The sequence below is a fragment of the Mastomys coucha genome, unplaced genomic scaffold, assembly GCF_008632895.1.
Source record: "Mastomys coucha isolate ucsf_1 unplaced genomic scaffold, UCSF_Mcou_1 pScaffold21, whole genome shotgun sequence".
In the NCBI taxonomy this organism is placed as follows: Eukaryota; Metazoa; Chordata; class Mammalia; order Rodentia; family Muridae; genus Mastomys; species Mastomys coucha.
The window spans coordinates 99417254-99431972 of record NW_022196904.1 but is presented as its reverse complement, the minus strand read 5'-3'; the positions used below and the strand labels follow the sequence as shown (position 1 = coordinate 99431972).

Here is a 14719-nt window from a genome sequence, read left to right as displayed (position 1 = left end):
CCTGGAACTCACTCTGTAGACCAGGATGGCCTCGAACTCAGAACTCAGAAATCCACCTGCTGGGATTAAAGGCATGCGCCACCACTGCTGGCAAGTTTACAGTCTTGTGGGGGTAATCCACCATAAACAAACCTATAGACCATGCATAGAAATGTATGCATCATTATAAATCCCACTAAGTCATCTAAAGAAAGGCAAGAAGGACCTGACACCCCAGATGGAAGAAAGGACATACATAAGCAATAGCCCAGAGGTGAAAAAATGTTAGTTCTGTAGAGAAAGTGAAAGGAGGTGAATTTGTTTGGAATATACTAGGGAAGAAGAGAGGAGTAAAATGAGATTAAGCAGAGGGGTTGAAGAGATGGCTCAGTTCATGTTTTTTATAGAGGACCTGGGGTCAGTTCCTAGCGTGTCCATGATGGCTGACAATCTTCTGAGCTCCTGTTCTAGGTCATCTTCTCCTTATGACTTCCTAGGGTATAAGACACACATTTGGTACTCATATATACACAAGTAAAATACTCATGCCATTCATATACTCAAAGACAGAAATAAATAGACCTTTTTTTTTTTTTTAAACAAAAAGAGGTCATAAAGGAAGTGTGGCAACACATGCCTGTAGATGGAACATTTGGAAGGTCAAGAATTCAAGAATATGAAACTGAAACTTTGTCTCAAAAACCACCACCACCCTACAAAATCTGAGTACCTGGAATGTGTTGGGACTTTGAAAATTTTGAACTTAATTCTTGGCTACATAGGAAGCTATTGACGAGTGTTGTTTGAATGAAAATGACTGCTATAGGCTCATATGTTTGTAAACTTAGTCCCCAATTGGTGGGACTGTTTTGGAAAAATTAGGAGGTGTGGCCTTGTGGAAGAAGATGTGTCACTGTGGTGGGCTTTGAGGTTGTAAAAGCCCACACCATTCCCAGTTAGCTTTCTGCCTCCTGCTTGTAGATCAGAATGTAAGCTCTCAGCCTCTACTGTAGTGCTGTGCCTGTCTGCCTGTCTGCCTGCTGCCGTGGTCCCTGCCAAGAACTTTCCCTCTGCAACTCCAGCTACCCAACCAACTGTCTCTTCTATAAGTTGCCTTGGTCGTGATATCTTAGCACAGTGATAAAACAAAACAAAACAATCAAATAAACAAAAACGAAGACAGGGAGTTTGAAAACAGGGGAGAAATGATTGATACACACTTATTCCAAAGATCCTTCTGTCCTGTAAAATTAATAAGATTTCAGAAATTAAAAAAAAAATCCATTTACAAACAAAAATTTAAAAGATAGTTTTGAGCGTTGGGCATGATTGTATACTCCTGTAATTCTGACACTCAGGAGGTTTTGGCAGGAGGATTGTAAGCTTGGGCTAAACAGTGAGATCATCTCAAGAATAATGACAATAACCACCAAAGGTTATTTGATGGCTACAGCTCAGTGGTACAGCATATATTGAAATGCACAAGGCTCTGGGTCCTGTCGTCAGCCCCAAGATACCAACAACGAAAGTAGAATATCATCTTGACAGTGAATGTGGAACAGGAAGGGAAGGGGATGGTAGGCCCGGGGCCGCATCTCCTCACTGTCCACACTCCAGCCCTCCTCCAGTGTGTGCCCACACACTGCATCAACGCAGCCAGCTTTGTGGAAATGCACCCTGTTCAGGTTCATGGGACTGCACCCAGAAGAACCTGCCCTTCTTTTAATCTTCCCCTGAGGCTCTTTGGAAAGTCTTAACTTTTCAGTCCTTCACTTTCGTTTTGCCCTAGACTCTGCAAATTATGTAGCAGAGGCTTGTTCAGCAAACATGCAATCTAAGTAAAAGCAGCCTGTAAAAGCTCACAGTACCTATTTATATTGTAGCCACTACAGTCACAGGCAAATGAATGTCAAGATTCAACGGCCTAGGACACATTCTGTCAGTCATCTCTGAAGTTCTCTTCCCTGTGCCCCAAAGATAGTTCAAAGTGAAAATAGTGTTCTTGGTACACAAATTTAATTTTAAGGCAGGGTCAACAGCCTGCTTTTTATCTTTAGATTTTATACATAGGGGTTTATATATATATATAGCTCAGTTGATAGTGCTTGCCTTATATACATGAAACTTTGAGTTTGGTACAGACCTGTAATCCCACCAAAGAGGTATAATCAAGAGGATTGGAAGTTCAAGGTCATTGTTGAGTGCTTGGCAAGTTTGAGGCTAGCCTGGGATACATAAAACCTGATCTTTAAAAAAAAAAATGTAAAAAATACGTTTTCCATATATATTTTACATAAATGGACCCAGTGAACAGGGAACCAGGTAAGGAAGATATTTTAACTATCAAGATGGGAGATAACAATGGTGTGAGGGTGAGGTGGATATGTGGGGAGGAGCAGTAAGGCTGAATGATGAATGTGGGGCTGAGAGAAAGATCGAGTGGTATCAAGGCTAGCAGTCATTAAGACTCTTGCTGAGGCAACTACGTGGTTAGAGATGTGGCAATGGACCAGGGAATTTTCCTCCTCCACAGCTCCGGGTCTCCTTTGTTATGGGTTACTAGAAGCAATCTGAAGGGGCCAGGTCATACCTGCAGGACATATGGTCAAATCTAACTTTCATACTGCCTCCCTGAACTGTAGTGGCTAACCACCGGAAGCACTTGAAATGACTGTACAGTTAAACCACTTACCCCCACCACAGCCCACTGGGGGAGTACCAGGGTGAGAAATCTCCCTCACTTGTAATCGGCTCCATTTTGACTTGTAAGGCAAGGAGACTGTCATCTGTCTCACAGCTTTACCACAGTGCTGAAGCCTTCCACCCTTGCGGCTCCCAGCCTTCAGCAAAACAAATCTGGACTTGCTTCATTCTCTCCCTCCGTAGTGAAAGGTGATGGTAGTTATCTTCAGCCAACCACAGCAATCAGGCTGCCTTGTCCGGGCTTATCGGTTTCAGCAGCCTGGCAGCTGTTGGGTGAGAAAGTAGCTTCAGTGAATGCTTAAGTGTTCGTGTGTAGATAGGAGCACACAGTATCTTCAGGCATTTACCTCTGGATCGCTGGGGAGCCTCATTTGCAAAACAGCTATTTAAATGTCTACTAGTCTACCTAAGACCTTAGTAGAATAACCATACCTGGGAAGGCAGTGCTTGATTCTAGGTTTGAGAAACAACTTTAATAAATAAAAAGAATCAAACTTGCAGGGTGAGAATGTAGCTTAGTAGAAGGAACAGTGATTACCTCAGGTTTTATGCCTGGTGTCAGAACAAAAATGCCGATATTTGCAAATGGAATTTAAACAATATGCATTTAGAAAGAAAAGAGTTAAGTGAGGGTTGGGGAGCTGGCTCGGTGGTTAGGAGAACTTGATTTTCATCCAGGGAACTAAGTCAGTTCCCAGCTATCCATGCTGGGTAGCTCACAATTGCCTGTAACTCCAGCTCTGGAGGCTCTGACAAGCTCTTCTGGTCAGCACAGGCACACATATACATATGTACATACCCACAGACCCCCTCCCAAACATAGAGCTAAAAAAAGGGGTAAAATAGGAACCCCACCATTACAAAGTCAACCCAAAATGAATCAAAGGCCCAAATATAAGAGCTATAATTGTGGATTGCTTACATAGAAGTAGAGCTTCATGATCTTAAATTCAATAATGGATTCTTAGATATGACACAAAAATCATAGAAAAACCAATGAAAAAGTTTGGACTTTATCAATGTTGAATACTTTTGAGAGCCAAACAACAAGATCAAGAATACGGGGATCTCATTCCTTCTTTTTTTTTTTTTTTTTTTGGTTTTTCGAGACAAGGTTTCTCTGTGTAGCCCTGGCGGTCCTGGAACTCACTCTGTAGACCAGGCTGGCCTCGAACTCAGAAATCAGCCTGCCTCTGCCTCCCAAGCGCTGAGATTAAAGGCGTGCTCCACCACCGCCCTGCAGGTCTCATTCTTAGAGTATACAAGCACAATAAAACCAAACAGGGCTGGGCCAGGATTATGGCTCAGTAGAGCAGAGCTTGCCTTGCACTGGGGAAGCCAAGGATTAGACCCTCTGAGGTGAGGTGAGGGTGTGGCTAGGCAAAGGACTTGAAAAGACGTTTCTCCAAAGAAGATTCTGAAACGGCCGATGTACACAGGAAAATATGCTCAACATCATGAATCATTAAAGAAACAAAAATCAAGAGGACAGTAAGACATTCATCCAGCTAGGCCTGGTGGTTCCTTCCATGCTGTTAACCCCAGTATTGGGGGGTGAGAGTTAGGTAGGAGGACCCAGAGTTCAAGGGCAGTCTAGGCCACAGATTAGTGAGGTCTCTAGTGAGACCCTGTCTCAAGAGCAACAACAAGGGTTAATAATTTATACCTATTTTGCCAAGTAGTGGTGGTACATGCCTTTAATCCTAGTACTCATGAGTGTGAGGCAGACAGATCTCTGAGTTTGAGATTAGCCTGGCCTGTAGAGTGAGTTCCAGGAAAGCCAGGGCTATACAGAGAAACCCTGATTCAAAAAGCAAGCAAACAAACAAAAACTAAAACAACACACAACACCGTCTCCCAAACACACAGAAATAATCCATACCTATTAAGATGTCTATAATATTTTTTAAAAATAGGAAAACAAGTATTGACAAAGATATAAAGTTAAAATCCTGGTTCATTGCTGAGAGGTAAGATCATAAGATCATTGTGGAAAACAGTTGGTGGTTCCTCAAAATTAAACAGAGAATTGCCATGTGTACTTCACTACTGTCCAGTAGTGCTATTCCTAAAGATATATACCAATGGAATTGCAAACTGATATTCACATATTTTCTTTCTGTACATGGTCATAGTGCCAGTACCCATAAAGTAGAAACAATGCCCTAACCTACCAGTGGATAGGCAAAGCATGGATCATACAGACAGTGGAGGGCTATTCAGCAGTAAGGGGGAATGTAGCACTGATGCTCCAATGTAATACTAGGAAACAGTATACTAAACAAGATTCTCAGACACAAAATGGCACATACTTTATAATTCAAGTTATAGGAAATATCTACAATGGACAAACTCATAGAATCAGAAAGCAATGGGGGTATTGCCAGGACCCAGGGAGAGGAATAGTTGTGTCTGTTTAATGGATTTTGGGTGAAGAAAATGTTTGAAACTAGACAGATGCAGTCATTGTCCAACAGTGAGATACATTAGATGACACTTAAGTGTGTATTTCATTTTATGATATGTAAATTTTATCCCAGGTATAAAAAAAGATTTTTAATATTTAATGTGTATGGATGTTTGCACGTTTGTGTGCCACATACATGCCTGTTGCTGGAGGAAGCCAGAAGAGGGTATTGGATCCTGTGCTAATGGAGTTCCAGAAGGTTGTGAACTGTTCCAGTGGCTGCTGGGAATCAAATCTGGTCCCCTGGAAGAGCATCACAGTGTTCTCAATTGCTGAGTCATCTCACCAGACCTTATCCCAAATTTAAAAAAAAGAAAAAAGAAGTAAAATTGAGGGAACAAATTCCCACAGTAATCGTTTATATGGTATCCATCCTACGGGCTATCTTCAGAGAACACAATCAGGGCAGCTACAGGAGGACAACTCTGACATAATAAGGAAGGACTTTCTACCATGGCTGTTAAGCAGTGGAATGGGCAGTCTACAGAGGAAGTGAGATTACTCTTTACTGAAAAAGTAGAGGAAGAGCTCCCAGGGAAGTTACTGGGAAATTTTCTCTAGGAGGTGTGGCAGGTTGTTTTTTTTGCTTTAATTATTTTGAAAACTAACCTGGTTTTCATCACTGCAGGTATGCTGATTCCAAAGGAGGTCCTGAGTTAAAGTACCCCTTTCCTTAATTTTTCTAGCATAGCTCAACCCTCTCAGACATGTGCTGAAAGGTCTGGCCTTTTGTTGTCCATACAGCTTAATGATAGAAGGCTTGCCTAGCGTGTATGAGGCCCTAAGTTCAATTTCCAACACGGAAGCAGGAAAGGGAACGCTGGCCCAGAAAAGAGAACTAGTCGATCAGAGCGCTGAGACGGTGACCCTTTGGACTCTTGAGTTCACAGCTCCAGTCACTAGCTTTCTGCTGGTCTCTGGCAGAGGGTGTGTTGCACTAGGCGCGTTAGAACCGACTACAATCTATGAAGGATCAAACACTCAGTGAACGATGGCCTCAGGATCATTTCTAAACCACAGGTTCTGAAAACTTCAGTCTCAGTTCAAATACATATTTGACTACTAAAATTCCATGATCATTAAGAAGTAACAAAGTTTTAAAAAAAAAAAAAAGAAAATGTGACAAAGTAATCTCATCCAAGTGTGCCAGCCAAAATTAGAAAACATCGGTAGGAGATATTTCTTAAAAACGCAATCGACTTGAATGATCTCTAGACTGGACGAAGAGCCCTATGAATTCATTGTGTTGCGTGTTTGCAGTAGAGTAACTTGAAGTTAACACCTGCCTCAGCCTGAAGAGTCCTGAGACAGTGAAAAAGGCAGTGAAAGTCAGGCGGGCGGGGCTCCCGGGGGAGAGACCGGCCCATTTCAGGAGGATCCCGGGGATGCCCCTGTTCCTAGGTGGAATAACTCCCTGGGGCACTCAAGAGGAAAGCCCAAGCTGACCGCCCCCGGCCCAGGCAGCCCTGAAACCAGAGGCGCCTCTGAAGATTGCGCAAGTCTTTTCCTCCCCCGCCTGCTCGGTGGCATGTTTCTAAAATTCCCATCTGCACAACATAAACAGGAAACGTGCAGCAAAAAGCCTTGGCGGTGCAAATTCCAAGCTTCCAGCCGAGGGCGGGAGAATTTCATCCGTGCTGCCGGTGGCAGCAAAGCAGCAGCAAAGAACAAACTTTCCAAGTGACCCCGCGCCCCTCCATCCCCCTTTTCCCCAACTGCTAAAGGGAGATGGCGGAAGGAAGGACCCCTGCTCCAGAAAAATAAAGAACAGGACACGGGTGGCGGGGGTTGGGGGGGCGTTGAGGTAGCAGCTGGGCCTCTAAGCGCCGGGCCTCCGTGGCGGCGCGTGGCGGGAGGGCCCGAGCCGGGCCGCCCACTTAGCGAGCCGCGCGTCCGAGTGGCCTCCGGGCGCCGCGTGGGTTCGCGAACGCCGGCACCCGGTCGTCGAGCCTTCGCGGGTGGGGCGGGGGAAGGGCGGGCGCGAGGCGCGGCGCAGGCGCAGTGCGCGCCTCGGTTGTCAAACATGGCTGAAGCGCCGCTGCTACCGCTACAGCCGCTGAAGGGAAAATGCTGAGCTCGCCCGGGCCGGGTGGGCGGCGGCGGCGAGGGCGGCGACGGGAACCCGCTTCCCGGGCGCGGCGGCGGCGGTCATGGCCCGGCTGGCCGACTACTTCATTGTGGTAGGCTACGACCACGAGAAGCCAGGTAAGGGTGTGGGGCGGGCGCCGCCCCCGGGCTTCGCCTCCGCCCCCGGCAGCCGTCCAGTGGGCTCGGCGGGGCCGGGCGTCGTGGCTGGGAGGCGGGGAGGCGGGAGGGCCGGGTCCCGCGGCGGAGAAGCGGCGGGCCGACTAGCGTCGGCCTTGGCGGCGCGGCCGAGCCTGGCTGCAGTGGGCGTGTGTGTGGGACTATCCGACAGCGGTCGCGGGGCTAGGCCGCGGCGGTGCGGCCGGGGACTGGCGGGCTGGACCGGTGGCGAGCCTGCCCGCGCGCCGCCACGCGCTTCTGTGGAGGCGGCTGGCACCCGGGACCGCGCCCTCGTGCTGGTGGAGTCGGGAGGGCGGGAGCACACTGTACGAGGTTCCTAGGGATACACTGTGTCCTGCATCCTGAATAAGAGTGACGCTGGGGGCAGTCCTCCAGGAAAGGAAGTGCAGAGAGTCCAGCGCTGCCTCCCGCTCGCCTGGGGCGGGGGAGGGGGAGGCTCGGACGTCCCGGCCCAATGCCGGGGACATGGAAAGGCCGATGGATCTGAGCGAGCGGTTTGAAACGTTTCTAGGAAAATTGTTTCAGGACGTTTGAGTCGGCATTCCAGAATGAAATGACTCTCTTTTAAGTAAAGAAAGCCGGGCAAACCACTGCAGGTGCTCTCACTTGGCTTTCACGCGTTTTGATTGTTCTCCTTATTCGTCCGAGATTTTTTTTCACAAGGAATCTGTTTGGCAGCTACATTGCTTTTTACACTTAGATGGACTAGCAGTACTAGAAGTATTACAGGGTTCATGCACGTTTATTTTCGTATTTGTATCTCTTTGTGTTGCTATATATAGATAAGCGGGATGTAATAACAAGATTATTGTAGAGCAGGGGAAGCTCTTTTATTTCAGGGCAATTCCAGTTTCATACTTGCAAGGAATTTTAGATACCAGCCCTCCTCCATCGCCTTCTATGTCCCCGCAGGTGCTTAGGTTGTGCTTTGCTGGTTGTTAGTCTTTGATAGCACCGTTGTACCATTGTTCTGCCCACCTCTTTTTCTTATTTATCCCTAAGAATTTATTTCAGAGTTCACATTCTTTTCTCACCACTACCTAATTGAGATCATTTAAGAGAAGCTGGCTTTTGCTGGGCAAGCCTGGAGACCTGAGCCATGAGAAGGTGCAAGGCAAGAACTGATTGCCCAGGGTTGTCTTCTGACCTTCCTATGTGTGCCCTAGCATGCATGCTCACTCCCACCCTGAACATACACAATAAACAAAAAGAGAAGGCATTGGGCTGTATTTAGAGAATCTTCTGGCTGCCCCAAAATGCCATGCCCTTTCTTAGTAATTTTTCAGTCTCTTACCAAGATGACATAGTCTGTCAGTCTGGTAAGATTGCCAGTGTGCAGAATTAGTCTTGTTTTTCACCTTGTTCCATTTTTAGTTACATTATTCTTCACCCACAACAATTTTATTTTATTTTATTTTATTTTCAAGACAGGGTAACTCTACAGAGCCCTGGCTGTCCTGGAATTCCTGTGTAGACCAGGCTAGCCTTCACACTTCGCACTCACAGATATCTGCCCTCCCCCCATGTTCACAACAATTTTGAAACAGTAACATACTTGAAAAAGTTTTAAGTATGGTACATAATTATTGTTTTATTTTAGTTTTCGGATATTTTAAGAGGAAGCTGCTGACCTTACGCCCTGTCACTCAGAATGGTTTATTGTGAATTTTATACAAACAAGAACATTGGTCTACACAATGTCAGTGTAGTTATCAAATAGGAAATTCAGGGTTGGAGAGATGGCTCAGAGGTTAAGAGCACTGGCTGCTCTTCCAGAGGTCCTGAGTTCAATTCCCAGCATCCACATGGTGGCTCACAACTGTCTGTAAAGGGGATCCTACCCTCTTTTGATGTGTCTAAAGACAGCAACAGTGTACTCATACCTAAAATAAATAAATAATTCTTTACAAAATAGGAAATTCATGCTGACCCAGTATTTTACCTAATTTGAATTTTTTGATTATGCTATTAATTACATAATTGGTGAAAGTAGTATAGTTAAGTGCTGCATTGTTTCATTACCTTTTTAGTCTCTCTCAATATGGATTAGTTAAGTGCTGCATTGTTTCCTTATCTTTCTAGTCTCTCTCAGTATGGATCAGTTCCCTCATCTGTTTCATGGTCTTGTCACTTTGGATGATTAGAGATCAGTTGCTTTTGTTGTGCTAAGGTGCATGTGTTTGGGCCAGTGTATCCCAGCAGTGGTGCTCACTGTGTCTTGAGAGGAAGTACATACTTTCCCTTTGATTGCCTTTACTCGTTGTCTGCCAGGCTTTCTTTTTGTTTTGATCACGCTCTGATTTCCCACTTAGGGTTGTTCCCTTGTGTTTTCCTTACTCTCAGTTTCTTAAAAAAAAGGATTTATCTATTTCATGCATGTGAGTGAGTACACTGTCACTATCGTCAGACATACTAGAAAGGGCATCGGATCCCCTTTACAGATGGTTGTGAGCCACGGTGTGGTTGCTGGCAATTGAATTCAGGACCTCTGGAAGAACAGTCGGTGCTCTTAACCACTGAGCCATCTCTCCAGCCCAGTTTCTTTGCATTTTAATGTTCCAGGCAAGTTTGCTCCTCCTGCTTTCACCTAGGGTCTCTGACACAATGTGTTTTGCTTTGGCCCTTCTGGGTTTCCCCCTCAATGAGCTCCACTTCTATCCCATGGTTACTATGACTACTCTTCATCCCACACTGAACAAAGGGAAGATTTCTTTCTTTCTTTTCTTTTTTTAAATGAAACTCAGAATGTTGCATAAATTATAATCTCAAGTATGAAATACATAGTTTTTCTGTTATATTTTTGCATAGTTTATATTTTATTCAAGCATAATTTTTTTGTGCAAAAAATTTATGCTAACAGCTGAGTGGTTTTAAGCCACTATATACACTGGTGTAGTCACCGCCACAATCAAGATATAGAACATTTCCTTCTCTATAAAAAGTCTTCTTATGCCCTTTTACAGTCAGTTTCCTCCCTAGCCTCGGGTGGTTGCAGATCTGCTTTCTATTTGTATGTTTTTGTCTTTGTAGAGTGGCACATTAATAAAATCAGACAATTTTTTTTAAATGTTTGGCTTATTTTCTACTTAGATTCACACACTGAGATTTATCTATGTTATATTTATTAGTAATTGTCTCCTTCACTGCTCCCCGTTCCCTTCAATGCTGAGTATAGAACCCAGTACCTCACCATGCTAAGCATGGGCTCTACCATTGAACTATACTCATTGCTGAACTGTTCAGTTCCCTTCCTTTCTTCCCCTTCCCCCTCTTCCTCCCCCTTCCCCTGTAGCTCAGGCTAACCTCACACTTAAGATGTAGTTAAGGATGACCTTGACATTCTCTTCCTCCTGCCTCTATCTCTGGTGCTATGATTATAGATATGTGCCCTCATGCCTTGTTTATGTGGTGCTACAAGTGGAGTCTGGGGCTTCCTACATGCCAAGCAAGCACTCTTTATCAATTGAGCTGTGTTCTCAACCCCAGACATACATTGTTTCTTTATATTCCTGTGTAAAATACAGTTTGTTCATTCATTCCTCAGTTGGTGGATATTTATGTTTTCAGATTTTGGTTATTATGAATAAAGTGGCTATTTGAGAGGCTTTTTGAATATTGGCATGTTTTCATTTTTCTTGGGTTAGAATGGAAAAAAATTCTTAAATCATGGGCAAGTATCTGCAAGTTTATATGAAATCATCAACGTTTTCCAAACTACCTGAGCTGTATAGGACAAAAATCTACAAAGTGATTTTTTTAAACTATAAGTGAAGAATCAATCTAATTGATTTTTCTAACCTTTATTATATAATTACCTTCAGGAGTTAATATGGCTTTATCTACCCAACTCTCTCTAAAAGCTAATTAGATTATGATAATATGATGCTTATATATAGTGTTATGAAATTTGTGTGTTCACTACCAGAATGTTTCTGGTATTATTTAACCAGTACATTACTATTATTTTAAAGTGTCTTTGCCATTAAGAATAATTTCAGCTGAATTATTTTTTAATTAAAATATTTTCCTTTATTTAGTGTTATGAGTGTATGTGAAAATTGGAGTACAACTTCCCAGAGTTCATTTTCTACTTCTAGCATGTGGGCTCCTGGGATTAAATTTAAGTCATCAGGCTTGGCTGCAGCGCCTTTATCTGCTGAGCCATATTGCTTACCCAGACTTTTCTTCCCTTTCTTCCTTCCTCCCTTTCTTCCTTCCTTCCTTCCTTCCTTTCTCTCTCTTTTTCTTCCTCCCTTCCTCTCTCTCTTTCTTTCTTTCTTTCTCTCTTTCTTTCTTTCTTTCTTCCTTCCTTCCTTCCTTTCTTTCTTTTTTTGAGACAAAGTCTTACTATGTAGCCCTAGATGTCCTGGAACTATCTATGTAGATGACACAGACCTCAAACATAGAAACCCACTTGTTTCTGCCTCCTAAGTGCTGGAATTAAAGGATACACACACACACACACACACACACACACACACACACACACACACACACGTAAAAATGGGGAAATCTGAGGAAGAATGGTGGTTTCTTATGTGAGGCCAGCATCCTAACAGTGATACTGTACTTACTGTAAGGATGCAAGTTGTCTACTGAGAGAAATGAGGTAAAGGGGACCACAGTGTTTGCTGTTCCTTTAACTGTTGGGAAATCTACTACTGGGTCAACCGAAAAAGTCCAGAAACCATAAAGAAGATAAAATATACCTTTAGTGTCTTTATTTTTTTTAACATTGATGAGATAAGGAAGTTCTTAGTCTATACAATATCAGAAAAACATAATTTTCAATGATAGAATTATATTCCCGAGGATCAACTTCATTGGTTTTATTATTATTGGACACTTGCTGTTTTCTAGCCATGTGCTTTTTATGCTAATGCTATCATTTATAAGAACGGCTTAAAAATCACTTTTTAAAAAATATTTATTTATTTATTTTTATGTGTATGAGTACATTGTAGCCGTGAGCCATCATGTGGCTGCTGGGAATTGAACTCAGGACCTCTGCTTGCTCACTCTGGTGTAACACACAGTAGTTGTCTTCAGACCACCTGAAGAAAGTGTCAGATTTCATCACAGATGGTTGTAAGCCACCATGTGGTTGCTGGGATCCAAACTCAGGACCTTCAGAAGAGCAGTCAGTGCTCTTACCTGCTGAGCCATCTCGCCAGCCCTAAAAATCACTTTTTTATGACAGTTTGATTTTGATAATTCATTATTTAAAACAATATTTTTCAGGCATAGTAAGATGGCTTAGTTGGTAAAGTGCTTGTTGTACAATCATGAGGGCCTAATCCCTAGCATGCACATAAAAATAGTGAGGCTCACTGATGCACAGCGTCTTTCTCTTTAATCCAGTGCTGGGGAGGCAGAGACAGGAAAATTCCTGGTTTAGCAGAATCAGTGTGCCTCAGGTTCAGCGAGAAGCCCTGCATAAAGAAATTAAATGGGTAGCAATTGAGGAAGACGCCATGTCCACCTCTGGCCTCTACAATCATTCATACACATATATTAGCACCCCCATCCCCAAACCTTCGTTTTACAACTTTATGTTTGGATGATGGTGGAATAATTAGGAAGTATAACTTGTCTGTAAAAGACGAAGTTACTTATCCAACTACCCTTTTCTTACTGTAAAAGTAAATTTGAGTGCTGAGTTAATTCTGTGTATGCTTTTGTGTTTTTGTTCTACTGTTCTAGAAATAATCCATTTAGCTAGGGATGTAGTTTAGTAATAGAGCTTTGATCTAGTATGCACAAGGTCCTAAGGCTTAAGACTTGGTACAGGCAAAAATTATTTGCAGGCAAAAATTATTTATCTAGATGTTATTAAACTAGATTAATTTTAGGTTTGATATTCATTTAAAAGTTCTGTATATTTTTAAAATTAATCTGCTTTAATATATTAGAAAGCATTTGAAATGCTTTGTAAGTTAAACAATGTATTTCATGTGAAATAAACAAAAATAAAATTTTGCATAAGTGAAATATATTTTGAGACTGAATGTATGTGTGTGTGTGTGTGTGCACCACACTATATGTCTAGAGGGTAGAGGATAACTTCCTGGAATGTGTTCTCTCCTACAAAGTATGGTCTGGAGATTAAACTTAGATCATCAGACTTGGTCGCACCTTCTGAGCCATCTCACTGGCTTCAAAAATGTGAGCTCTTGTGAAGCAAGAATGAACAGAAATGTGGCTCAAGAGGCAGTGAGCTGGAGCTAGAAGGACCAGTGTGAGGAAACTCAGGAGCACTTGCTTTGGAAAGAAGGGCGTGGATGCTCGAGTTAGAAAGCTGAAATTAGTAAAACTTCATGAGAAATTACTGTGAGAGGTGAAGTAAGAAAAATAGTTGTGAATTACAGAGATTCTAATCTAAGTAATTGGTGCATAGTGCAAGCGGGGAGAAATATGGAACTTAATTTTGGATATGTTAAATATGTCTGTCTTTAATCAAGATAGAACTGTTATTTGGGTGTTTAAATACATGGGCTGGGAGTAAGACAGGTGAAGATTAGACATTTACCTGGCGCTTATCAATAGCCAGGTGTTTGTCAGACAGGAAGAAAAGAATGCATACCTTTTGAGCAAAATTATGTATAGGGTGCAGGGAAGTGGCTGTCATTTCAGTTGAGGATTTAATACTGCTCCCCTGACTCCTTCTGAGAGTCTTGTGTGAGTAATTACAGCTGCTCTCATTAAGATGTTGAGAGCCACATCATACCCTGAAGGACAGTTCTATAATACCATCCAGGTATAGTGTGAAAAGACAGAGCAAGTAGAGACTAGACATAAAGATCCAGGAGTTGGGCTGGAGAGATAGTTCAGGGGTTAAGAGCACTGACTGAGCTTCCAGAGGTCCTGAGTTCAATTCCCAGCAACACATGGTGGCTTACAATCATCTATAATGAGATCTGATGCCCTCTTCTGGTGTGTCTGAAGATAATAACAATGTACTCACATACATACAATAAATAAATCTTAAAAAATCTAGGAGTCATTAGAGCAGATAGAGCTGTGGCAGTTGTATAGATGTCCTCAGAAGGTTGACACAGATGGGAATACATGAACAGGGCCCAGGCTTTGGGGAACACCATTGCTGAGGGGATGAGAAGAAAAGCAGCAACAGAAGGGTGTGGTGTGTTTGGAAGAGATACCCAGCATTCCCTGAGATGCTATTTTACTTGTAGGTGGTGTGAGCCCTCATTTTTGTTTAGTTACCTGGCTGTGCAGAAGAGAAAACTTGTTTTAAATTTTTTTTAAAAAATTTATATTTCATGTGTACTTTTTTTTTTTTTTTTT

General features: G+C 43.0%; 2 protein-coding genes across 9 annotated transcripts in view; one reads left to right on the top strand and one right to left on the bottom strand.

Moving 5' to 3' along the window:
* The window catches only part of Adm (adrenomedullin), a 10645-nt gene extending 7783 nt beyond the window's left edge, over positions 1-2862 (bottom strand). Inside the window, exon 1 of the mRNA XM_031384580.1 lies at positions 2672-2862. Coding sequence (XP_031240440.1) covers positions 2672-2736 — 65 coding nt within the window. The 5' untranslated portion in view covers positions 2737-2862. The remainder of the gene's footprint in view (positions 1-2671) is intronic.
* Positions 2863-7146: 4284 nt separating this feature from the next.
* Sbf2 (SET binding factor 2) overlaps positions 7147-14719 on the top strand; it is a 330570-nt gene continuing 322997 nt past the window's right edge. For 7 of the 8 annotated variants that reach the window (XM_031387848.1, XM_031387851.1, XM_031387855.1 and 4 more), the window contains exon 1: positions 7147-7354. In XM_031387848.1, coding sequence (XP_031243708.1) covers positions 7300-7354 — 55 coding nt within the window. In that variant the 5' untranslated portion in view covers positions 7147-7299. The remainder of the gene's footprint in view (positions 7355-14719) is intronic. The other variant, XM_031387850.1, reaches the window with a different exon arrangement.